General features: G+C 33.9%; 1 protein-coding gene across 13 annotated transcripts in view; it reads left to right on the top strand.

Annotated features, from left to right (window-relative positions):
* MEF2C (myocyte enhancer factor 2C) overlaps nucleotides 1-25,585 on the top strand; it is a 133,337-nt gene that overhangs the window by 56,810 nt on the left and 50,942 nt on the right. For 10 of the 13 annotated variants that reach the window (XM_066181273.1, XM_066181272.1, XM_066181270.1 and 7 more), the window contains 2 exons: nucleotides 1,973-2,170; nucleotides 14,482-14,685. In XM_066181273.1, the coding sequence (XP_066037370.1) occupies nucleotides 2,117-2,170; nucleotides 14,482-14,685 (258 nt within the window). In that variant the 5' untranslated portion in view covers nucleotides 1,973-2,116. The remainder of the gene's footprint in view (nucleotides 1-1,972; nucleotides 2,171-14,481; nucleotides 14,686-25,585) is intronic. The other 3 variants (XM_066181265.1, XM_066181266.1, XM_066181271.1) reach the window with 1 other exon arrangement.

Below are 25,585 nucleotides of genomic sequence, written 5' to 3'. Positions count from 1 at the left end.
CAGCATCTTGATCTGCAGAGCAGCTCATCTTCACTAACCAGCCACAACTGCTTTAATCTGCCCACGCTGACCTTCCACCCTGCAGTGAACTGAAGCTTAGGGAGGTCGAGTACTGTAAACCAACAGCACCACTGGCCTCAGCTGAATGAAAGGAAAGGAAGTTGTTCCATGTGCATTTGCTGTGGATTAAAGCATGGGTTTGCTTCTACAGAAAAAGCCTGTTAGACTCTTGAGTACTGCATGTGCATGGGAAACACTATTCTAATTTGTGCTTTGTGTTGGAGGTAAGACTAGGAAAAACAGGAAAGAAACCCAATCCAAGGAAATGTAAAACTGTTTCTAAAAATAGACTGGGTTTGTTTGTCAACACTGAAAATCAGATAAGATGTCTCCTAACTTAGTTTGGAAAAAAGCTTTTAAAAATACATTTACAAAATAAATTTATTTCAAAGTTTTGTTCTTCTTTTAACTTTTTTTGTTGTTGTTGCAAATATGATCAACAACCTTTGTATGTTTTTAAGCAGTGAGAAGCTATTGTTTTCAAATATAAAAAAAGCACCAAAGAAATTTTACAGTCTTTGTTTTGTTATATTTACAATATGAATTGTTCCGTGTTTTGTGTTCTGCATTATGGTAATGATACATAAATATGCCCAGAAAATAATATCAAAAGATATTCATGTACAGAAATATAATAAATACTATACTTGAATATTTGTTTTGCCCAACAGATTAATTACATCATCGCGACTCGCTAGAAAACTCATACTGGCTGCTTATGTTTTTTTGGTTTGTTTGGTGTTTTTTTCTCAGTGATAAAACACTTGAGCATCTTGAAGTTTAATGTATGCCAAGAAAATCAAAGGTGAATTTAAGATCAGAAGGAGTGAGATCTGGCATTTCTATCTCAGTAGCTTTGAATTAGAGCCAAACAATGAATTAAATGACCAGGATATCAGCTCAGTATTATGTAAAAAAATATATTGTGATAATTTATCAGGTTGGCTGAGATACTATACTTTTAGAATAAAGGAGGAAATACCCGCCTCTATTTTAAAATTACAGATTTTTTACTTCCAAGGCAATGTTTTTACTACACTATGGAGCTAACATAAAAAACTTCAAGAGAACATATAAATTCAAATTGTTCAGATTTCTTTTTCCTATTTTGTGTTTCAAAAACCTTTGTGCTGTTCTATTAAAATATATATAAATATACAAATATGGGAAATTAAGATTATAAAGAAGAAGAACTTGTGCTTTTAACTTATGGTTGACTAGATAATTTTAGCTTTTTTTTTCCTATTTCCATGAACTCTTTTATTGTTGAAATACTTTGTATATGATAGAAATTAATTATGTGGGTCACAACATTTTGTGAAATATGTTTCCTGCATTGTGTATTTTTATATACTGTACATATCTCACCTAAGCTCTTGTTTTCTTCAGTAATATTTTCACTAATTTATGTTCTTAAAGAATAAGGTTAAGAATTTTGGGTTTAAAGTAGCTGACAACTCTTATATATCAAGTAACACTTTAATAAATGTCCATCTTATTTGCACAGTGAGGGAAATTATCACCTCTGCTGTCAAAACACAGAATTGTTTTCCTTTCAGAAATAAATTAGCTGGCCTGTTTAGCATACATAGATACAGAACAGTTCATTAACTCTCTGATTTAGGTGATTTTTCATGTTAGATCTCTGAGTGATATTTAAAATCAGAGACAATTGATTCCATTAAAATTTTCCTAATATGTACTTCAGTCTTTTTCTTTATTTCTTCATATATTTGTGTTTGGTGTTTTCGTTCATAAAAATAAGCTTTTGAATTTTTTTTTTCTCCATGCATTATTTGTTTTATAGGTGTAGTAAATTTTCATTAAAATTTACTTGTACACTAAATTATAATGATTACTTCCATCTGGTTATCAATTTCATAATAACATTTGATTTCCTTTCTATGTTCAGCAGGAACGGATGCAGGGAACTGTGAACTGAGTAGTGCAAGTGCTGAAGAAGGAGGTTTGTTTTGAGGAAACAGGAAAGAGGAATAAAAGAGAAGGGAAAAATACGTAATTTTAAGGAAGAAAGACAGAAAAAAAAACGGGGACTATGGGGAGAAAAAAGATTCAGATTACAAGGATTATGGATGAACGTAACAGACAGGTGAGTTGCAAAAATACCTGACTTGAGCATCAGATTGTATTTAAAAGGTGATTTACTATTAAAAGTGATTTAAAAGCTGATAAGTTTGTGTACCTATGCATATACCAACATATTTATAAACATATACACAATGCATGTTAAACTATCAAAGAAAAAATACTTTTGTAAACAACCTGAACCCCCACACACAGTGTTTTCAAGTTCAGTAATATGCACAGTTAGAAGTTCTTACTTGAGAACTTGATTCTTCAAAGACTGCTCTGTGTGCTCTACTCCACACCTGCTTTGACTTCAGTCTGGAATATACATGATTAAGCACACCTGTGAGTTGCTACAGGACACAGGCTTTTAGTATTATATTTTGTGAACTGTTATGAGTTATTATAATACGAACACTTTCATTTAAATTCAGACATCCCAATTATTTGCGCTCCTTCATCTCTGCAGCATTTTTGTTTTTATCTCTTTCACGTAAAAAAGACACTGTTTCATATAAAAGTCCCCTCTTTTCTTTTCTGAATTTTAAGAACAATTTGAGTGGCTTAGCACATTCTAAAAATCACATGCAATAATACCAGCATGCTGTAGTTATAAAACCAAGTAACCATCAATATTTAGCTAAGGCTAAATAGGTTCAACGGGACAGATTACTAATTTTTAACTCTCCTTTAAATAAAATGGCTAGGGAGCTGTCACATATTATCAACACTATCTCTGCTAGTTAAGATCATAAACTATAGAATTTGCTTCCCTCTCTTCACAAAAATACAATTCAAAACTGATATCTTCAAATAATATCAATGAAAAATGCTGTTGTTTACAGCTGATGTAAATGAATGGATGTGGATGTTTTGTTGAAATTGGAGATCTACAATTGACAGAATCTTGTCATATAATTATTTAATACTGTGATTAATGTTCTTCATACACCTGCCTGCAATTTAGGAACAATCTTCAGTTCAGTGATTTTTAAGAACTTGATACTGAGTTACTATTAATATAGTAGTACTACTAATTAGATCTATAAATTTCTTCATATATTCATATATTCAGGGATTTTTTTTAAGAAGCTGTTAGTCATGGAGGATTTTATAAAGCCATAAAAACCTCAGCCAAAGCATAACAACAAATTATAGTCCTCAAATATGCTTTCCAAGAATTTTTAAATTTTGTATTGTTAGTAGTTTTGTAGTAGTTAGTCGTGTTTTCCCTAAGAATTGCCTATTCTTGTGAGACAAGCTAAAAAGTAATAATTCTAACAACATACAAACATCATCATATTTATTTTAATAGCCTTATATATTGGAGTTGAAATTTGATTTGAAATATTGAATTGATTATTAAATATTCAGTCAGTAGTAGTTTGAAACTTGCCCATTCTACAATGGTTTCTTTTTGAAGGGAACCTGAAATATTTTGTAAATGATACCACAAAATTTTGCCATTCATAACAGTAGCTCATTCGACAGCTTCAATCTCAACTTGCTTGCTCAAATATAGTATTTACAGATATTTTAGCCCAACTTTTGTCAAAAAAATATCTTTAAAGTGGTTTAATATACTTTTAAAAAAGAAGAAAGCTAGTCTTCAAATCCTTCACAGTAGAGTTTCAAGAATTCCAGAACCATCTTCCAGAACTAATAATTATTAATAAAACTGTAACCCTAGAAGACTAACAACTGTAGTGTTAGTGAAGGAAGAGTTTGTGTCACTAGCATTTCTTAGACACATAGAATCACAGAATAGTTTGGATCAGAAGAAACCTAGTTCCACCTCCACTGCCATGAGCAGAGACTCCTTTCAAAAGACCAGGTTGCTCAAAGCCTGACCTCAAACATGTCTAAGGAGCAGGGCAGCCACAGCTTCTCTGGTCAACCTCTACCTGTGCTTCACCACCCCCACAGTAAAGAATTTTTTCCTAATATCTGATCTAAACCTACTTTCTGACAGCTTAAATACATTCTGTCCTGTCACTCCATTCCCTTGTAAAAAGTCCCTCTCCATCTTTCTTGTAGACTTCCTTCAGGTACTGGAAGGCTGTAGTTAAGTCCCAGCCTTATATTTTCCAGCCTGAACAATCCCAATTCAATATTTGCTGATGTAGCTTAGTCCCTGTGAGGCTGGAGGTAGAGATTTACATTATTTTACTTTCCATTTGGTAGAACTGGCTTGATTCTCCTTCTTAGTTCTATGCTTAAAGTATTTCTACTGACTTTATCTTGCAATTAGTGCCCTGATTTAAAGCTCAGGGAAGCAAATGAAAAGATTTTCATGGTTTCATTGGACTGTGGGATTAGGCTTTTTAACTTTAGTAATATATATGTGATTAAATACAACTGGATTTTTAATAATAGTTGATTGTTGTTTTAACCATTTATATGAAACATAAACCTTTCACAAACCTCACCAGTTCTTAAAATATCATGAGGTATTGCTGCTTTAGCATAGCAGCATCAGTTATTTGTTGCACGCTTCCAGTAATCATAAAGTATTACCTTGTATATATTCCTATATTGTCTTCTTATTTGATTGCATAAATATATACAAAAATATATTAAAAGGTTGCACCAGAAAAAAATGGTTAAAAGTTTTTGGTTAGTGAAGCTAAGATACCAACTCAAGCAAAGTTCCAGAAAGCCTATTTGTAGCTCCACTTACAGATGGAGATATATTCTTTCTACCTCACCAAAAAACGTTTGCAAGAACAGCAGCAAGTCATCTGGCTAGAAACAGTTTTATTGTTGTTTACATTCAAACACAGCATGGTTTCACAAGACAAGGTGTGTTAGATATGATATACCTGGATGGTACATCCTCAGCTGTTCTCAAGCACATAAATCCTCTGCTGTACAGCACATGCTAATAAAATATGTGGAGAACATATCAAATGAGGAGCTATAGCAGCAGTTTTATTATTCTGTCTCCTCTCCCAGTGCAAAGGGGAATCTATTTGGAAAGCAGAATATTTGCAAGCAGGTTCAAGTTGTTACAAGACCTGGGAGCAAAATTCTTGTCCTTGTTTTTCCACTCACTTTCCCAGCCTCCTCTCTGTTCACCACTGAATGGTGAACTTGTTCTCTCTGTTTTCTTCCACACTACTATCTGCTATATTAGAAGACTCACCTACTCTTCAAAGTGCTTATATGAGTGGACTGGGAAGGACAAAAATAGTGTTGATCTCCCTTTAAGAGAATTTCTTCTGAGCAAGTCTAGTTGGTTGGATTTGTGTGCTTTAGTGACCATACTGGCAATAAATGCAAGTTCAAGCTATCCAGAGTCATATTTCTGACTGCAAATCTCACAGAAATGTGCAATTTGAGGATACATTCTGCATTTCTTCAAAAAACTATTTCAAGCTTTGACTTTTGGGGATAAAGGAAAACTACTGTGACTTAGTCATTAGAGGCCTAGTCCTTTTACCCTGGCCTGTTTAAGAGTTCTAATATTGACTTAAGTGAGTGCAGAATTCAGGGTTTTAACTGGGAGGAGCCATTAAGTTAATGTTGTTTCTTGTGAGCTGCAAGTTGTCTGTATATTTCTAGTCCTCACTGATACCTTATGGTGTCAAAGATGGCAAGAATGTTTGACTGTCTGAATGATTGTGAATTTTCTTTGGTTGGAAAAGTTTCAGAGGAGACTATCTGAAAAATTCCCATTCCGTTTTTTGACACATGTAGAAGGAGGATGAGTAACTTCCAGGCCTACTTTAAATGTTCATTTATTTTGTGTAGTTTCATTGCCATCTTAGTATTAAATGGAAATGAAAACTCTCAAGCAAGCAATGTGACCAAAAATTTTCTTTTTATTCTAATGATAGTTCTTGGATAATATAGTCTTCATAAATGTGGAATGAATCCCTGGTAATATTGCTCAGGCTCAACAAGGTTTTGAGGTTGTGCTAGCCTTGTTGCCAGCCAGTTTTTCCATTCAAATAGACTGTGACTGTTTACATGATATTAGTTGCACCATTAGCAGAATCAATAGCCAAAAATGTTAGCAGTGACATCTGATGCTAGAAGTTCCTGACTGCTACAAATTCTTTCTGCAGAAATTTCAATTGAGTAGACTTGAGAAGGATTCTGGTAACACTAGGTTGGTTAAAAAAAAAAAAAAAAAAAAAAGAAAAAAAAAAAAAAAAAAAAGAAAAAAAGGGAGGTCACTTTGAAAAAATGTGTGAACTTTATTTTCCTGTGGTTTTTTGAATTGAAAGATATAATTCAGCTGCCTTTGCTATGGTCAACACATGAAAGAAAAATTGTATTCCTCTGTCTCAGAAAAGTCCATGTATTTTTTCTGGTTTCTTTAGAAGTGTGAAATATTTTGTTAGTTTTAATGATAGCCTTTTGTACTCTGTTTTAGATGGGGACCATCTGAAACATTTTGCAGCCATCCAGGCAGGGCTGCCCAGACCTAAAATAAATAGTTGTAATGGCATAAATTATATTGTCTTACTGTTATACAAGGAGTCTCACAAAATATCTCATTAAATCCATGGTCTGTGAGCCAAATCCAGAAGGACATTGACCCAGGAATGAGGGTGTTCTGACCCAATGATTTTCTGGTGTTAGATCTGGAACACTCTCTTTCATTTAATCCTTATTTTCTTTTTTAATTAGTATTAGGAAATGTAAAGTCTTACAGGGTGATGCACCATGTTTTCGTCCCTATGATTTTCTTGCTCATTAGTTTTGCATTTTTTTCCTGCTTCTGAAGAGTCATAATTACAACTGAGTTTATCATATTTAATGATTCTGCACAGTGTTCATTTCTTTCAATTTGTAATGGGCTGCCGGGGTCTTAACTATTATTAAATTCCATAGTAAGTGTACACTTCAAAATTAAGGTGTTTAACATTGAGATACCCTTTTTAAAGCATCATATTTGTGTAAATCTGTAGGGTATAACAGTAACAAACACTGTTTAACTTTTTCATGCCCAGACTCTTTACCATTCTCTAGTTTCAGAAAATCTGTAAAACTATAAAATGAGAATTACTGAGTTGTCAGCTCAATAGAGAACAAATCAAAGCAGATATTAAAGTGAAGTTATGGGGCAGGGGAAGAATATCCTGGAAGGAAATGACCATTTGCAGGAAGACTTAGATTTGTTCTACTGACTTTGATATCTAATGCTGCTAATTTCAAAATTAATTTCAGTCTCATGTATCTATTTTTTGTCTGTGTTTCAGCTCTATTTAAAAGGAAAGGGTAAGAGACTATTGTCTGAATCAGAAGCTTCCTTGTAGAAAGAGTGAAGAACCTTGAACAGTAATGCTAACATGAGCACAAGATAGATAAAAATCTTTTTTTCCACCTATTTACTTATATTTTCATTATTCCTTCATGGAACATCTTCATTTTATCCAAGACATGAAATTTCCCTCCTGGCCCCAGGGAAATGTTTTCACATGAAAATGCAACTTGCTTGACTATGCAACTAAGCAAATTTTTTTGTTCAATTAGCCTTTGTCTTAAACATCACACTTTTTATCTTTTACGTATTTTAAATTGCTTACATTGCATTGCATACAGATATATACTTGAAATATAGCATTAAAATTAGACATTGGCCTTGGTTTTTCAGAGGTAAAAAGTTAGGTTTCTGCAAGAGTTGCACCTCAGGTTTTCAAGACTTGTAATTTGTGGTGATCTGTACAACTCTGCTAACACTTTTCCATGTTATTCCAGACTACCTGAGAAGTAAAACTTTAACAGGTCTACTGAAATGAAACATGAATTTCTAGAATGCAATATTTTAAGGTTAAATATGCTTGTATTACAAACTGATGTTCTGAGCATGCTTTGGAGTGAATTATCATACGGTAAATATTTAGGTCAAATTACTTTTAATTTGAAGTGTGAGCAAGAAGCCTAAGTAAAGAGTGCCGTACTGAATGAGGCATCTGCCAACACAGCAGAGCTGAAAAATAGCGCAGACACAGACACAGTCTTGCTGTCTTGCAAGGAATGGTTTAGAAAGCCCTGGGGGAGAAAGAGCTGGAGGTGGGAAGCAGAACTGAACCCATTGTGGAGAGGAAGAAGTTACACTGTTCCTGTTATGACAGGAAATGCAGACAAATGTGCTTCCTGACCATTTGCTCAACAGGGAATGAAATATTCTTTGACCTTTACCTTATGAACATTTTAGCAGTACGGAACTTATAAACATGTTTTTTACTATAAACATATGTTTGTACCTGCCAGAAATGGTGGTAGCATGCCAAAAAAAAAAAAAAAAAAAAAAAAATCTGCTATTGTATATACTGTATTACCTACTGTGGTTTTGAGATTATCTTTTTTTTTTTCCCCTAAAATTTGTAAGTATCTGTAGATCTGTCTATAAAGGACTTAATCATATCTCTGATTAAACAAAAGGAAGTGAAGCATCCAAGATTAGTCTTTATTATTCTTTCCTTCCTGTTTGATTTTAGATCTTAATCTATAAGTTAAAATAGGAAGCATATTGATACGGGATGACCTCCTAATTTCTGGGATTGCTGTATCATCTTTAATTGATATATCTTTCAATTTTATCCCTCCTTAATTTTTTTACACAGGAAAAACTTTCAAGGTTGACCCTTATGACTTGGCTTTGGGCAGATTGAATACCATCAAATACTTTAAGTATTTGATCTGTTATTTATGCAGAAAGATTCTAAAAATGTGGTGTAACATACAAAACCTTCTTTTTTATGTGGGTTAATCATGAACATTTTATTTATTATCGCTGTAATTTTAGAGTGTCCTCTTAGAACTCCCCTTTATTTGCACTATTCAGCAAGTCACAGCTCAATATGCTTGGGGAATTCTGGGACAATAGCTCATTTACCAGCATAAATCAGTGCTGTCTCATCCCTGTAAGTTATGCTGGAGGGTTGTAAGAACATGGAAGCCGTCTGCTGAAAGTCTTTCATTTAGTGTTGTGTGCCCAACTGTTGCATAAAGGAAGGTCTGTCTAGATCAAATTCTGCACTGATGCTGTTTGCCAGTCCCATTTGAGAGTTATTGTAAAGATTGTTTCAGCCATACCACTTCATATGACAAACAGTTCTAAACAAAAATCAGAGGAAAATAAGAGGGAAAAGGGAAGAGAGAATATGACAACAGTTTTTGCCTCTCCAGTAGTTATTTGATGTTTCAGCAGGATAGGCTTAGGTGCCTGGCAGTGACATTTTAGTGGAAAGCTCCTCTGCAACTTGGTCTTATGTTTGGAGTTGGGTAGACTGCTCATGTAGTATCTCCTATTTATCACATAAATCATATCTACCATGCTCGCTCTAGTTCCTGTGTCAGAAATGTAGACATTCCAGATGAAATAAGGACAATCAGACATCTCTTTTTGACAATATGGTGCCATTATGAGACATTTCTGTGCATCAGTGATCCCTCTTCTTCACTTGTTTAATGGCAGGAAATATATTAGGGAAGTATTTTGTGAAAATTCTGTTTCTCTCATTTTCTTATGTCGGCAACTATACATCTGTATAGTCAGAATCGAAAGAAGTAAGGAGAGCACTGATATTCTGACACTGGCTAGAATGAATCACTTGAAACATCACAGGACTGCTACTTTGAAAACCAAGTGTTAGCACATATGCTGTGACTGTTAATGACAAATATGGAGTGATGTTATGGTTCAGCCTCTTATAGTGAGATTTCAGAAAAAAATACTAGAAGAACCCTAATTAAAACTAAAACTAAACTAAACTGAACTAAGATAATCCCAAACCAACTCCACCAAAAGACACAATGATCACATGGTAAACAGGATATATAATCTATCCTGAAGGCTGTATTCATTGAATGAGTATATTTATGGATGCTTGTGTTTCTTCATTGATAAATTTAAACCTCCAAGAAGTATAAGATTTTTGTTACAAATTTACTTAAAGAAAGACTATTTCCAGTGGCTAGCATCCCTATTTACAAACCCACATAGATAAATTAAAATTTCAGCAGATGAGAGAATTTTTAATTGCAACCAAGTGACAGTACCTTCTAGTTTGTATAGCTTAAGTAAGTTTAACTTAATAGTGATTAAACAAGAAAGCCTTCTCTGCACCACATTGTCCTCTAAATTGCGCACATCAGTGTGTGACATGCACATTTGAATTTGGAGTATTTACAACTTCACTTGCAGATATAGACTAGGCCATTTGAAAGATGTTTTCGTGGAACTGAAGAAGACCCAAAGTTGAAGCTGAAAATCATCCTTTTAACAATCCTCTTTTTTCAATGCCTTTCTTTAAGCACATTTAACCTCTAGTTAGAACTTCATCCAAAATACATGAAAAGCTCACCTTGATTTATAGCAAGGAGGTTGAAAGTTGAGTACTTCACTGTAAGTATTTTATAATCAAGTAATATCTTGATTAGCTCACACCATACAAAGTCATCAGCATTAATGCTTAATCCTATATGAAAATGTTCCAGACTTTAGTAACTTACCTTCTTTGTACCAACATTCTTATTAAGAGGACAATTATATTTAAAATAAATAAATAAATATTAAATAAGTAGAATAACTATAGTTCTAAGACAAATATAGAAGACTAATGGGTTTTGAGTTAACACAAAGGGATAGAATGAGGTTATTTTTGGTAAGATTCAGAAATAATTTTGGTGATATCCACACCGTGTTCTTTTTGCAGTGTATATGAAGCAATGCATTCATGCATCTCATACAAGTATTTAGAAATTGTATCATTATTGAAAATCTTGTGGTTTATATACATATGCTTAAAAAGGTTTTAAAGACCATTGAATATTGGTCTCCTATCTGTTCCACTTTCCATTCCAGTTTAATTTTTTATAATTTTCATCCTGTCATTGTAAAATATTCTATCTCAAAAGGACTTCCTAAATTTCTTATCCTTCTGCTAAAGAGATTTGTTAACTGAAAAAACTGAAAATTACAGTGATTTAGGTAGCGGGGATAATTAAGCATATGTTGACTAATATTGTCAGGAAATAACATGTAGTGATTCTATTCTTGCAAGTGAAAAAAATTAAATGTTACAGAGATATCAAAGTGTATATATTTTTGGGGACTGTATTATTTGAAATATGTTGATGAATTTTCTCACTGTATGTGTGTTTTCCTTCAGTGTCACTAGTGTTGTTTATATCAAATGACAAAGTAACATTGTCAGTTGTTATATGACACTACCAAGACTGAGTAATTTGAACACAAATTATAAGACTGTGTGAACACATTATTTTTTTGGTGATGCAGCTACAGTTTGTGTTCATGACAAATGACTGTCTTGTTCATTCTCAGCACTAAGACAGTTCAAGCGTAATCAGAGCTTTTTGAGTGTAGGTTCCACACTGCCTTCAAACTAGACAAAAGAACAGAAGTTTTAAATAATTTATGCAATTTTTGCCACCAAACAAAACTTGTTCAATACTAGAATATTTACTGCTACCTTAGAGAATACTTATTAGATGGTTTTTAGTTTTAATATTTTTAGTGTGTATGAGAATGGTTAACATAGAAAATGGCAAATAAATTGAACAAATAAAGTTAAATAATAAACATTCTGTTTACTTATATTGTTCACAAAAAATATTTTAGCATACGGCATATTCACCTTCCTTATGTAGCCACATGGAAGAAGGTATGCAAAAAGGTAATTCTGTTTTTTAAATGGCTTGAAGAGTATTCATAATTTTTTTCTGAAGTTACTGACATGATATTTCACTACGTGTTTGAAAAGCTTGCTATTATAGACTCTTATAAAATCATAATAAATTTACATCTATGTGTATGGATTATGTATGTGTAAAGATAAACCACCATGAATGACATATTCAAAAATTAAAATTCAAAATCACAAGTAGTAAAACAGTAGTAGATAGAATTGCCATTAATTCATTTATTATCAGTTACAGAAAGCATTATCTGGTCAATTTTGAAAATATTAGAAAGATCAAGAAATTAAAACCAAATCAAATTTAGATCAATAAGATTGTATATTAAAGAAAGAGAAAATGAAGACCTACATTATTTTTTGTTCCGGTTTGTGGGGTTTTTTTTAATTATCCATAAAAAGTAACTCCAACAAGTATCATTCTGGTTATAAGTATTATGAGTTAATTATCTGCTGTGCAGCACAGATGGGTGGTTTTTCAAAATATAAAAGAGTTTTACCTAACAGTAAATATAAACAGTGGCTTTAAGGATATTTTTGTACTGGGATGGATTTTAATGGTGAAAAGTATATGCTAAATGCGAAGGTACTCCACCTACACCACTGTGGTCAAAAAGTTCATTGAAAGGCATTTAGATGCAGAAAAGGCATTAGATGCAGAAAAATATGTTGTATATTTTTTTTTCTGTGTCATTAATTATTTCTAAAACAAGTTTATATATATATACATAAATATATATGTGTGTATCTTTCAACCATTTCATTGCATTTTTCTGCAATCAGTGAAATCATTAAAGGAGTATTTTCAAGACAAGGATATTATTTATTATATTTATTATTATTATTATTATTATTATTATTATTATTATTATTATTATTATTGTTATTGTTATTGTTATTGTTATTATTATTACTATTATTATTATTATTATTATTTAGAATTTGAGTGAAGTTTTGTTACCTATCTCATTATTCATTCCAAGTATCAAAAGCCATGATAAACAAATTTAGAAAGAAATGTCAATTATGCATGCTTGAGACCAGTGCTGTAAAAAGTAGAAATTTTTTTATTAAAATGTTTGAATAATTGTATTTAATGGCAATCCATCGTTTCTTAGCAGTATGTTGACAGAGGCTAAAATTATAAAAATAAAAGGAATAACATTCAGTATCCATTTGGGAGAATAAGTGTTCACAGCATGGGCAATATAGATGTATTTGGCTATACCCAAAGCCTCATCTTTCTGGGAGAGTCTAACAAATGAGGATTAGCAATACTTAAAAAGTCACTTTTTCCTTGGCCTGACATGTTGGGATTTTAAGGTAGTCTGGAGTTGCACTAAGCATTAATTTGCATTAGAAGTGTGACCAGTTAAAACAGCAGCCGTCTGAATCACAGAGAGGCAAATCTTCTTGCTTCAGCATTAATGTGTAGAGAGACCACTGTTGATGGGTATATTAGGGATGGTAGCAACAAATGTAGAATCAGGCAGCTCAGTAAACTTGGTTGTGTGCCTGTCCTTGACATACCAAGTACCTTGACCATGTGTTAAATTTGATTAATTATAAACTCAGCTAAACCATTTTCGTCTTAAAATTTCCTGCCAGTGAAAATTATTTAACAGAAATGGCACATATGAAGAAACAGAGGGTAAAAATTCAACTATACAATTAGCTTAAACAGCTCTTAGTACTTTCTTATTTCAAGTCATGTGTCTTCCTGGAACTTGTAAGCTAGCGCAGAAAAGCAGACAAAAAAATTGTTTGATGTGTAGGACTTTCATTGTAAAAACAGTCCCTGTGGAAAATTACAGTTTTGTAGAGAATAATTATAATTTTCATACTGCCTGAATTCTGTATTATGTGGGGGCATTAGCTGGTCTACTGAGAACTTGCAAGTACATCCCTATTTCTTTCCTATATAACATGACCTAAAGCCCTTTGTACTAAAAATGCCAGTTCATACTCCTAAGTATATTGCTTGGAATGAAATTAAATATGATACGTGTGTGTTCAGAAAAGACTTTGTTTCAAAGTATGCTGACCAGCTATTTTCTTCTTCCATGCTTTATAATTCTCACTTCTCACAAGTGTGATTTTTAACACTAGATACTTCTTCAAAAGTATTGTGTGTTTGCATGAGCAATGTATCTCTTTTGCACTGCTTTAATGCTAATGAAGTAATTTCTTTGCTTCAAAGCCAGGAGGAGTTGGGGGGGCTGGAAATCAAAGTCAATTGCTATCAGAATAAAAAAAATCAGAATTATCTGATTTAAAGTATTTACAGCTGCTAATCTGAGGTGCATTTTGTAAATGTTTACAGGAAAGATGTATGCCATCTAAAAGATACCTCAATTTTTAAATTAAAGTTGCAGTATCAACGCTTCATAGCACCACTAAAAAAAAATACCCCATGGTCCTTACCTGTATCTCAAGTTTCACGCAGTGATAATTAAGTGTTTCTCCCTTGCGTAATACATACAACACACATATATATATTCTGTATTGGAACTCTATTTATGTATATTCATTTGTTTTCTGAGCATGTTCAATTCAAAGACAAAGCAGTCATACATTATAGTTCAGAAAATAAGGAGTAAGACTACAGAGAGCAACTTGTTATTTCTGATGGACCTTTTTTTCTTTTTCTTTTTTCCAGGTGACTTTTACAAAGAGGAAATTTGGGTTAATGAAGAAGGCTTATGAGCTTAGTGTTCTGTGTGACTGTGAGATTGCTCTAATCATCTTCAACAGCACCAACAAACTGTTCCAGTATGCCAGCACTGATATGGACAAAGTGTTGCTGAAATATACAGAGTATAATGAGCCACACGAGAGCCGAACTAATTCAGATATTGTTGAGGTAAGACTTCATGTTTTGCTCTGAGATGGAGGTGCTCCAAGTAGATTATACTTTGGGAATCTATGCAGGGTAGCAGCAGGAGAGCAGAACAGGGCAGCGGTGTATTGGCTTGAGCATTGGAGGTGATGGAGCCAAAGCTGCAGGAAATCCATGTCTTTTATGAGCAGTTTTAGCCTTCTAAGTCTTGCAGAAACTTCTGCAGATGGATTTCTGGCTCCCTATTGTCCAGGTTTCTGTGCTGCTTTGTCATTTTGTCTCATTAATCCTCTCCATGCCTTGACCATGGCCTACCAGCTGAATCTCCTTCTTGTCTCCTAGTCTCTTCCAGGAACAGGCTCTGCAGAAAACATTGCATTCTTTGTCTTCACAATCCAAAAGTTATAATATTGTCTCTCCAGGAGGAATTAATACATTGTAAAAGATGTGGAATAAGATTTAGAACCATTTTTGGGGGAGTTTGACTGATTTTTTTTAGCTTTTTGATTGCTTATAGAGGGAGTCTAATAAAATACAAGAAAAGTTCATTTAAATCTGCACAGTAAAAATAAATCAGCTACTCACACAGAATATTGTTACCATAAAATAATAGTGACAGTATCAAAGCAATAGTGTGAGAATGCTAGAAACACTTTTTAATTTTTTTATTATAAGAAGCAACTTTTATTTACAATACTGGAAATTATTAATTTAAGATTTTAAATTTTAAGCTTCTAATGTTTGCAGAAAAGTCAGTTTACTTTGCAATCACATTTGGATTCAAACTATGCAAAATACATAAGGCCTTCAATGATTTAATTGTTATCAGCAAACAATAAAATTGTTTATTTTATTTATTGTTTAAAAATAATAAAAAATTATTTAAAATTGTTTATTTATTCACATCTTAGACAGATATCTAAAAAATTGGTTATGTGGTCTATACAACCTCTATTTCTAAAGCCCATGACTGATCTGTTGGTATCAATTAAAACCATAATAGAAGGATTATGACCTATTTTAAGGGTCAGCGAAAATTTACTCCTGGATATGTTGGTGTATATACTTAGTTTTCTCCAGATCTTTATAAAGTTAGTTTCAGATTTTTGAATGATCTGGATGTTGTCTGAAATGAGACTTTGATACTTTTGGAATCTTCACCAGGGTTAGTCATGTTTTTGAGCCTAGCACTGTGAGATAGGGAGTTATTTATATAAATATTGGAAAGGACAAAAAATTCTGCATAATTAAGATTGTTAAACTTTTTACAAATAGTCACTGTCGCACCACCTTAGATGGGCAAAGTCTGCACACAGGAATATATATCACTTCTCTGTGTATCCTTATGTCAGTATCTAGGAATTTACTGGTTTGCTTTCCTTCTTATTTCCCCCAGACTCTCTCCCCCATTAGAAGAGACTGAGGTTCTGACAGCAGAAAAAAATTTAAATTAGTTAAGAGGAGGAAAGTGCATAATTTCTTCCTCCTCTCCATCATCTCTTTTCCTCTCTAACTTCATATCTTTTGTATAGACTTGAAGCCTTTCCTGCCACCTTGATCTGGGAAGCAATGTCCTGTCCAAAAGAATTCAAATTCTATGCCCAAAATAAAGTCCTGTTCTCTTTTAGTGGCAAAAAGCCAGAATATTCTTAGCAGAAGAGTTTCCTGTGATATCTTTGCTTCTTTCTGCAGGTTTTTGTGTGGAAACAGGTGGAAATCCAGTTAGGGATTTATTACTTGCTTTACAATAAATGAATGCTTTTTATGATGAGGACTCTGGTTTTCCAAGGAAACTAAATGAAAACTTAAAATTTCAAATAATGTAAAAATTTTCAGAAAGAGAACTCACTGCACCAGCAAAATCCCTTTCTGTATAAACAGTAGGCCAGTTTGGATAGGCTGATCAGCAGTTTTGTGTGCATTTGTGTAACTTTCTGGCTGTACCCACAGTTTGGTGGGCAACACTTTTCACTTTTCTAAAAGGAACAAAATAAAAGCAGGTAATTGAAATAAATGTTATTTAAAGTGATTAAATAGACATAAAGGCCAAATGAAGTGAATGTTCTATCCGTTCTGTGTTTGATTTTCTGTTACATTTGTCTATGTTCTGCCTGTAACATAAAATACTTATACCATGTCAGGACTGGTACAGTTTCAGAATCCAAGGAGATCTTCTCCAGCATGTGGGTTTTGAACAAGAATTCCATGTTATCATGCTTTAAATTGATAATGATCATCAACAGAGCCAATGAAAATATGCATTCTCATAAATTACTTGACTCTTTGTGTCATTTGCTATATTTTTTGGTACAGGATATAAACCTGCCACACATTTAAATATTTTAATTGATCAGTGTCTTGGTTTGGGAAGACAGGTATCTGCCAGGTAATAAAAAAAGCTTCAGTTTCCTTTGGGATGGAGAGTGTAAACGCCCCCCCCCACCCCCACACACACGCCCCTTTTTTTCTTTTTCAATTATAAATTACAATCAGAGGCTCTTAGGCAAAGATTTGGGAAATAGGAATAGCAGTTCTTTACTAGTAGGTATTACAAAGCAAACAAACACAACAAAAAAAACCCCACCAAACAACTACAGCATTAATAACAAACGAAAACAGTACCAAGAACCTTGCTGGCTTTGTTTCACAAAACCCAGGGGAGTTTGGTTTCGGTGTCCCTGCAGGATCCTCAGAGCACCAAGCTGAAACAGTGGAAAAGTCCCGGGCTGGTAGCTGGGATGACAGGGTGTCTCGGAAGGCAGGGGCAGGATGTCCCGGCAGTGCAGGGGGTGCAGGGTCACACTGTAGCAAGAGGAGCAGCGCCGAAGAAGCCGAAGGCGAGGCAGAGCCTGGCCCAGCTCCCCCGGGTGACAGAGAAAACTCAGGATTCAGGCCGAACCGGTGATAGTAGATTTCCCAGGACTGGATCCCTTTGGCCACAGTGAAACTCTTCCAGCCCGCAACAGCCATTCTCTCTTTTCCCGAATGCCGAAAAAAGAAGAGCCCGCAGCTGCCTCAAGCTCTGTCTTTTACCTGCATTATCTCCCCCTTCCACCTTTGTCCACCTCTTTGTTTCGATTAAGTACTCTCAAGTATCCAACACTTGGTCTCCTTGGTAACTTATGGGGAAAAAATTCTTTAGAGAAAGAAGGAACAAACCTAACCCCCAACAGTTAAACTGATTGTATTACACTTATTTTCCTTGTAAGGAGTCCATCTTCTTTTCCCTTTCAGATAGCTGGATTTCACACTTAAAACTTTTTAATATTGTTCTTCCAGAGCAATTAACAGCAGCTGAGAATAAGACAGTATTATTAAATCTGAGCATTTTCAGCTAGAAGTTTATTCAGTAAATATATTTCAGCATAAGAAAAAGACATAGCTGTGCTCATAGATTTCTGCACAGTATGAGAAAGAAAACTTTTTTAGGCAGACCTATGAAATTTTGAAATATAACTGTCAACTATATAAAGATCTTTAATTTAGAATCCAATTTCTGTTCACATTCAGCATAATATTAACTATTTCGTTACTTTTTAGTTGTGGAAGAACTGTTTTATCAGTCATTAACATAGTTCAACTTCTTTGAACTATCTATATTCAAAGAAAATTAAAATAGCAGCTTTTTAATTTGTAGTTAATTACTTTTGAGTTAAATCACAGCTATTCAAATAGAAAACTTACATAACTTTTCATGTAGATCTGGCTAAAGCTGTTTATTTTATTAAGGAAATGTTTCCAATGGAATTACTGGGAATAATTATACCTAGCATTTCTGAATAAGTGAGTCTTCAGGCATAACTTGTTACTTACGGAATCAGAAGAAAACATGGTTATAAATCTAACATCACACTGTTTTTTTAATGGAAAATTGGTTCCACCCAACTTAGAGGTATATGATATCAATATATCTATTGTGATAAAAAATAGAATGCTAATAGAGAATTGTAAAGGCCAGTTACTGCTCTTCTTTGACCTTTTCTTGTTAACAATTTAAACAAATAGCTCTTACTTTCTTTACATATGTAGAAATTTTATTTACCTATAATAAATATAACTGAGATGATGTTTCCAGCTGCTTCATAAAAACAGAGTTGATTAACATGCCATTTGATATATCTGAGTTTTTCAGGTCACAAAAATTGTCTGCCAGGTGAATGTGTTTCAGTTAAAATCCAGTAAATATACTTGCAGCATACACGGGTGAATAAAAGTCAATATGTACTCATGAAGGAGAAAATATATGCCTTCTACTCTCACTATCTCTATCCACTACAAGCAACAGTGACAATTATTTTGAGTGTTACCAAAATCTGCTTGGAGATATGCATTAATTCTGGGAACAAACAAACCAAACAAAAAAAGCCAACAAAACGAAATCAACTAAACAAATAAAGTACATTCTGAAACTTCTGTTTAGAATTAACTGGATTCTTGAATTTAAAGCTGTTATGTCCTCACCCACCAAACTACACATACTACAGTCATTCATTCAATTTTCCTTCAGTTAAAAAGTGAGCATTAGTTGCTGGAGTTAGTAATTTCTTTTAAGGAACAGTGGAAGCTCTGGTGACATTCAACAACAGAGGAGAAATATAACATTTCATCTTTATGCTAACCTCCAAGTGTGTATGTAAATTCCAACAATAATACATTTAGCATAATTTTATAAGACTAGGCAATAACTTGTTTTGGCAATAAGGAAATGGGGAAGAAAAAATATCAGCATTTTACAACAGTCGAGTGCATGCAGTATGCATTATTTGAATTTATTAGAAATGAGGCCAGATCCTTTCCTTGTTTCTATAAAAGAGAAGTGGATGTAACACAACTTATTTTAGTGATATCTCGCTGTTAATCTTGTGATCAACAAGAATCCAGTTTTGAAACAGTGTAAGCTCATACTTAGCAGCTCAAGTGGGACCTCAGCCTTAGATTGAAGGAGACAGATTTTAGAGCAGGAATAGGGGGAAATGTTTTGCTGCAAATATAATTAAAAGTTTAACCATACAGAAATCTGCTGTGATTCTTCAGCTTAGCCATCAAGCCTTTGCTGATTTAAGGTGAAACTCTCCTGCCTATTTTCTCTCTCACTGTCCCTTTTTCCTTCTCATTTATTTCAAGTCAAAGCATCAGCTACTGTCTCAGATTTAGAAGACCTCTAGTGAGTTTTCACTTACTCCTGGTTTTGATTCAGTTTCTGGTATACTGAGTTTAATATGCTGAGCCTTGCTCTGTGTGCACATAAGTTATTCCTCCACAAATCACTCACTACTTTATCTTTCAGCTCTTTTTAAACCCCCAATCCATCAATTTCTTTGACACTGCTGCTGCTATTGTCCCTCTTTCTGCAGTTGACTTCTCTTCATCTGTTGATTCAGTGGTCACTACCTTTAGTTCAAGTTCTCCTACTAAGTCAGCCCTTTCAAATTCATCTCATTAAACATACCTTCCATTTTCAGGCAAACATTCATCTGTCTCCTCAGTTCTCCTTTACCATACCACTAATCACTAGTAGAGAAAAAAGCAAAACACAGACTTCATTCATCTTTCTCTTTGCTAACTGAGGTTCTATGTCGTGAATGCTAATCCACCAAATATCTTAATTATGCAGAGTTCACTGCATAAAACCACTAATTTTGATGCATTAACCCACATCTGTCTGATCTTTGCAGGTCTCCACTACCTTACAAAAAATTCTCCCACAAGCTCCATGTCTTTTCTGAAATTTCTCCCTTATTACCTATTTTTTGATCTATCTTTTCCTGGTACATGTCTTCAATTTCTCCTTTATTTTGCTCTTTATCTCTCTCTTTTTTTTTTTCTTTTTTTTTATTTCTTTATTTTTTTTAATCAAGTATTAGAAGCATTTCATGGCCCTTAACATGGATTTTTACGTGTAGGAAGATATCAGCTGCTGCAATATACTGTCATATCTTTCTGCTTCAGTAAAACCTTGACCTTCTCTGGTTTCTCATCTATACATTGTCTTACTCTGTTAGGGGTTTATTTTCCATTTCATTTTGTGGTCCTCCACCCTGTTTTTTCTCCTCTTTCTTATGGAATTTAGGAAAGTTTGGCAAACTTGAATTGGGTGAACTCCTGCCTTTAGAGATAGTGAAGACTTCATCAAGAATTAATCTGAAGTATTCTAGGGGATAAATTATTTTAGGAATGGGGTGAGGGGGATATTTTAGTGATGGGGTTGGAGGTTTCCCAGGGGAAAACAAAACAAACAAAAAATAGTTCTAATTTGCAATAATATGTCATATTTTAAAATAATTTATATATTATAGATACTTTTTCATGGATAATGAGCATCTGGCCTTGTCCTTTTAACTTGTTTTGCATAGGGTCATACATGTTAATTCTCTAGTAACTGCTGGTGAATTGAGCATTTACAGTGTATTTCCCATTTTCCACTGGACTTTGGTATTTGGTGAGGGAGAACAATATGAACAGAGCAAAGGAAATGTATGCCATTTGCAGTTGCTTTTTCTCCTAAGAGGAAGAATTGAGGTACTGAACATGTGAAATTCTCTGTGCAGATTGCTCATCCTTTGTTTTTTGCCTCACATGGAGAAATCTTCACAGACCTTGACATTAAGATGGCAAGGAGCAAAGTAATACCAAGCCCTATAGGGTGGTGGAATTCAGAAAATTTTTATTGTGTGTTTTTTTCTGGTTAAAAAAAAAAAAAAATACTCAAAAAAAATGTGTCTAATGAAGATATCCAATTAGTGATAGCAATTCATTCTTCCACAGATTTGTAGAAAAGCTAGTTTGAACTGAAAATCCAGTTGTTTTTAGTATGGCCAGCCACTACATGTTAGTTGACGTACTTTTAAATCTCCTTGAGGGACATGAGAGTTGAAACTTAATACAGCTTTAGCAAAGTAGAAGGTGAGTTTATGAGAATGGCACTCAGGTGGCCATGGGCACTGTTTGTGCCAGAGAGGAATGCCGTGGTCCTGTTTTGCTCATGAACTTACTGCACATTATCCCATAAATCTTTACAGATGTGCTGTGAGTCCTATAGCACATTAGGATTAGTCACTTGATGTGAAAGTTCTGAATGAGATAAAGAGAAATTTTCTTCTGTCAATTATGTCTAAAGCTAATGACTAGCTAGGAGGTTAATTAGATTCTGAAAGTCTCTTCATATCAATTAAGACTCTTTTCTCTATATTTGTATTAAATAAGCCCATACAACTCTCTTAATGTTCTTTTTTTAGGAAAAGTAAGGCAACTGTTGTAGCTTGTTTAATGTAATAAATGTATTTTCTTGTCATCATAGCATAATATTGCATATAAACAAGCTGTGAAATACACATCAAGTCAGGTCTTGAGCTGCTGAAATCAGGGGATTTCTTTCAGCTACCATGGGCTGAAGATCTGGGGCATTATAGTAAGTAAGCCTGTAAGTAAGAAAGGTTATTCAGGGTGATCTAAAGACAGTACAGTGTATTGGATACTGCCCTGGACTAGGACTCATGAGACTTGGGTTTTATAAATAGCTTTGCCAGATACTGTTTTGTGACCTTGGATAAGTCACATTTCCTCTTAATGCCTCGGTTTCACTGTGAATTGGGGATAGCATTATTGATTTTCTTTGTAAATTGGTTGAAGACCAGTTGCTCAAAAAAACAGCTAGTGTTACCAGTTTCACAGGACAGATATTTGGAAAGAGTTAACTGGCCAAAAAATTTCCTTTGGATGACTATTTAGGCTTTTTAAATGCCTTTGTCTTTTTTCATTTTTAGAAAATACAAGCCAAACCATTATTGCCAACATAACGTATGACAAAATCATAGGACTGAATTCAAGATCTTCAGCATTTTTCCTTTGGTCTTTGTTTGCCAACTGAATACTGAGCCTTTGAAAAATGTGTTTGTAAATTAATTCGTTTTCTCTGTCTTTTTTCTAACCATGACTTTGCTAACTGAGGTTCTATGTCGTGAATGCTAATCCACCAAATATCTTAATTTTGCAGAGTTCACTGCATAAAACCACTAATTTTTATGCATTAACCCACATCTTTAAATCTCATTTTTTTAAAAAAATCTCAGAGGGAAAAATATTCTGGTTTTAAAAGTACTACAATTCTATCCATTTTATCAATCTTGATTTTTAAAGTAATTGCTTTAGAAATACAACTTTTCTAAACAAAAGGTGACATTCTTACCTAATCTTATTACTCCATCAAATTGAGATTCATGTAAATAGTAGCTATTACAAGACCACAAGAAAAACTTCAAAGCTGGAAAACTGTGCATGGCAATTCTATTCTATCCAAAGTAGTCCCTCAGTTGAACTGCTGTTCTAGGCAGTGAGAGTGGCCAAAGTAGTCCTTCTACTGCACTCATTAGGTAGCAATTTGTTCCCTTCCTCACACTAATCCTCATGAGATTTTTGACTCTTTATCTTCCCAGGCTATTTTCAAGCTCTCCTTGATAATTCTGCATCTCCTTGTTACTTTGCATTTAATAAGTCAGAGACTTTAGTTGCTATGCAATCTAGAAGAAGAAAAGTAGAGGGTTTCTTAAATTTCAAATTAATTCAGTATGTGAAAAAAAATGCAGCTAAGGAAAAGTTGCACAATGAGATTTTTCCATTTTGCTTTTTCTCAAAAAGAAAAAGTTTTCCATTATGATTTATTTCAGCAAGGACTTGGTTAACATGAAACATAGCTTGTAATCCTAATATATCTCAAATCAAAGTAAAGTCACTCACCTAATAGCTACTTTTATATATGTGGAAGGAGACAGAAGGGACAGAAAAAAATAAAATGTGTCCAAAGTTAATTATTCTGAAGCACATGGTACATCAGAAGCTTCTTTTGAGTGTATTTAGGGGGTGATCTGAACCTCCTGTTTTAACCTTTCTGAGGATCATGTCATTTTATTTCTCATTTATTCTTGTTTTGTAATAGTTTTAAAAATATTTTAATAACTTAGTAAATTTTTTGGATGGATTGTTGCAAAAATGCTGAAATTATGAAAGTGAAAAATATGTGCAGAATATAAACATGTTTCAAACTTTTCGTTCTTCCTTTTTTTTTGTCAGACTGGAATCTTAAAGCTGTATTTCTTAGAGCAAGGTCTTATTTCATGGACCACTCTTCCTTTCTCCAAAATATGATATATCTGGCTAAGAAGCTGGAAATATGTGTAACATTCTTAGACCTTAATAGCTCCAAAGCTTTATCCCAATCTAGTCATTGGGGAATGCTCTTTGCTTTTGTAATCACTGTTTCACATAGTAACAGCTTGTTGTATTTTGGTCTGTTTGCCTGAGGGTATGTTTATTTTTAAAACCCTGAACTCTGAATTTTCTTTATTTTTCCAAAATTGGAAGCAGCTGAAATGCCTGAAGTTACAGGTTGAAGGGCTTGCTTCACAATATGAGATGGGAAACCTCGTTCCCTCCTCCTTGTTTTTTTCTTTTTTTAAATTTTTTCCTAACAATGTCTCTTAACTGATATTTGTCTTAAAATAGAACAGTGTCTCACTAAAAATAGCTTGGCAATAGTCTTGCCAAGGAAAATGGAGAGGAATAGGCGTGGAATAGAAGGCTGAGTAATCCAGCTCTATTCATTCACCAATCCCTTTGAGAATGCAGGCGATGATAAAGTGCCCTCAAAAAGCCACAGGCCTGACTTGCTCTCTTCAGACTCCTAGGTGCCAAAAAACATTTTAGCCCAAGGATATACTTTATTTTTCCTCATGGATCATAAACACTTTCTGAAAGACAGGGCTTTGTTTCACAGAAACTAATTTACTGTCAAAAATAGCTGACTTTCATAAGGTCTTTTTTTTTTTTTTTTTGCTTTCCATGTTTTTAAATTTAAGATGAGCAATGACTGCAGTGTTCTGTCAAGAATTACCATGAAATGTAACATATCTAGTGTGAATGAATTAAAAAAATATAAGATGCTTTTCAACGATTTCATATGCCCTCAAAACTTCACATATCAGTAAGAAAAAAAAAAATCACTCTGATTCAGAGCAGTAAAAATTAATTGGTAGACATTATTTCACTGAAAAATCAAATCTTAGCTGCAGAGCATTTCTGCAGATATATGCATTTTTTAATTTGTAATTGTTCTGAAACTCAGATTTCACCAAGAGACTGCGGAAGATTGGAATAGAAAAAAGCAGGATGTAATTTACTCAGAAATAGACCTGTTGAGAACCCCGCAAAGCAGGAACTTTTCATTTGAAAAGCTGTCAAATTAGAGAAAATCAATCTTTGTCTTTACTGCAGTTTTTCATATCCATTGTAGTATTTATTAAGTGTGAGATATCAGCAGTGCTACAGAGAAGAAACACAAGGAAGGACTGAGCATGTTATTTAACACAAGAATGTGTGTTGTTATTCTGTACAGTGTTTTACATTTTGGTTTTCGGGCTTTTTTTAACCTGAGTAACCTGCTGAAACACAGCAAAAGGGTGTGGAAACATCAGTGCAGTTCATAGGGCTATTTGAGCCTGAGTGTTGTTTTGTTCAGTTCCTGTAGTGCTGCTTGTGATAAGATTCTGGAGACAAAGGATGATAATTGATGGGAAGGGACTTAAATCACCCCAAAAAGAATCAAGGTCCTTGTACATGGGTATATCAACTCTTCTGGTCTCCTTCCCCTTTGGAAAGTATTTTGTCCTCTTGTATGTTGGCCCCCTCTGCTTTTTGTAATGGAGGCAGGCCACAAGTGATTTCTTTATGCAGTACACAGGGAGTTATTGTGTCTGTGTGGTGTATTAGTATCTACCAAGCCTGAATTCTACTATTGTATCTTCACTTCAAGCCCAGAAAAATAGGACACGCTACCCTGCATTACCATTTTCAACCTAGATAGTGAGCTACTTATAGCTGTGTTCCAGACACAAAGACTTTTGTGAGGAAGCCCATTTTTAATTTTCATCAT

The sequence above is a fragment of the Chamaea fasciata genome, unplaced genomic scaffold (assembly GCF_029207755.1).
Source record: "Chamaea fasciata isolate MVZ Bird 193981 ecotype frontalis unplaced genomic scaffold, bChaFas1.0.hap1 SCAF_4, whole genome shotgun sequence".
NCBI lineage: Eukaryota > Metazoa > Chordata > Aves > Passeriformes > Sylviidae > Chamaea > Chamaea fasciata.
The sequence above is the reverse complement of the archived record's forward strand: the minus strand, read 5'-3'. Positions and strand labels throughout refer to the sequence as shown.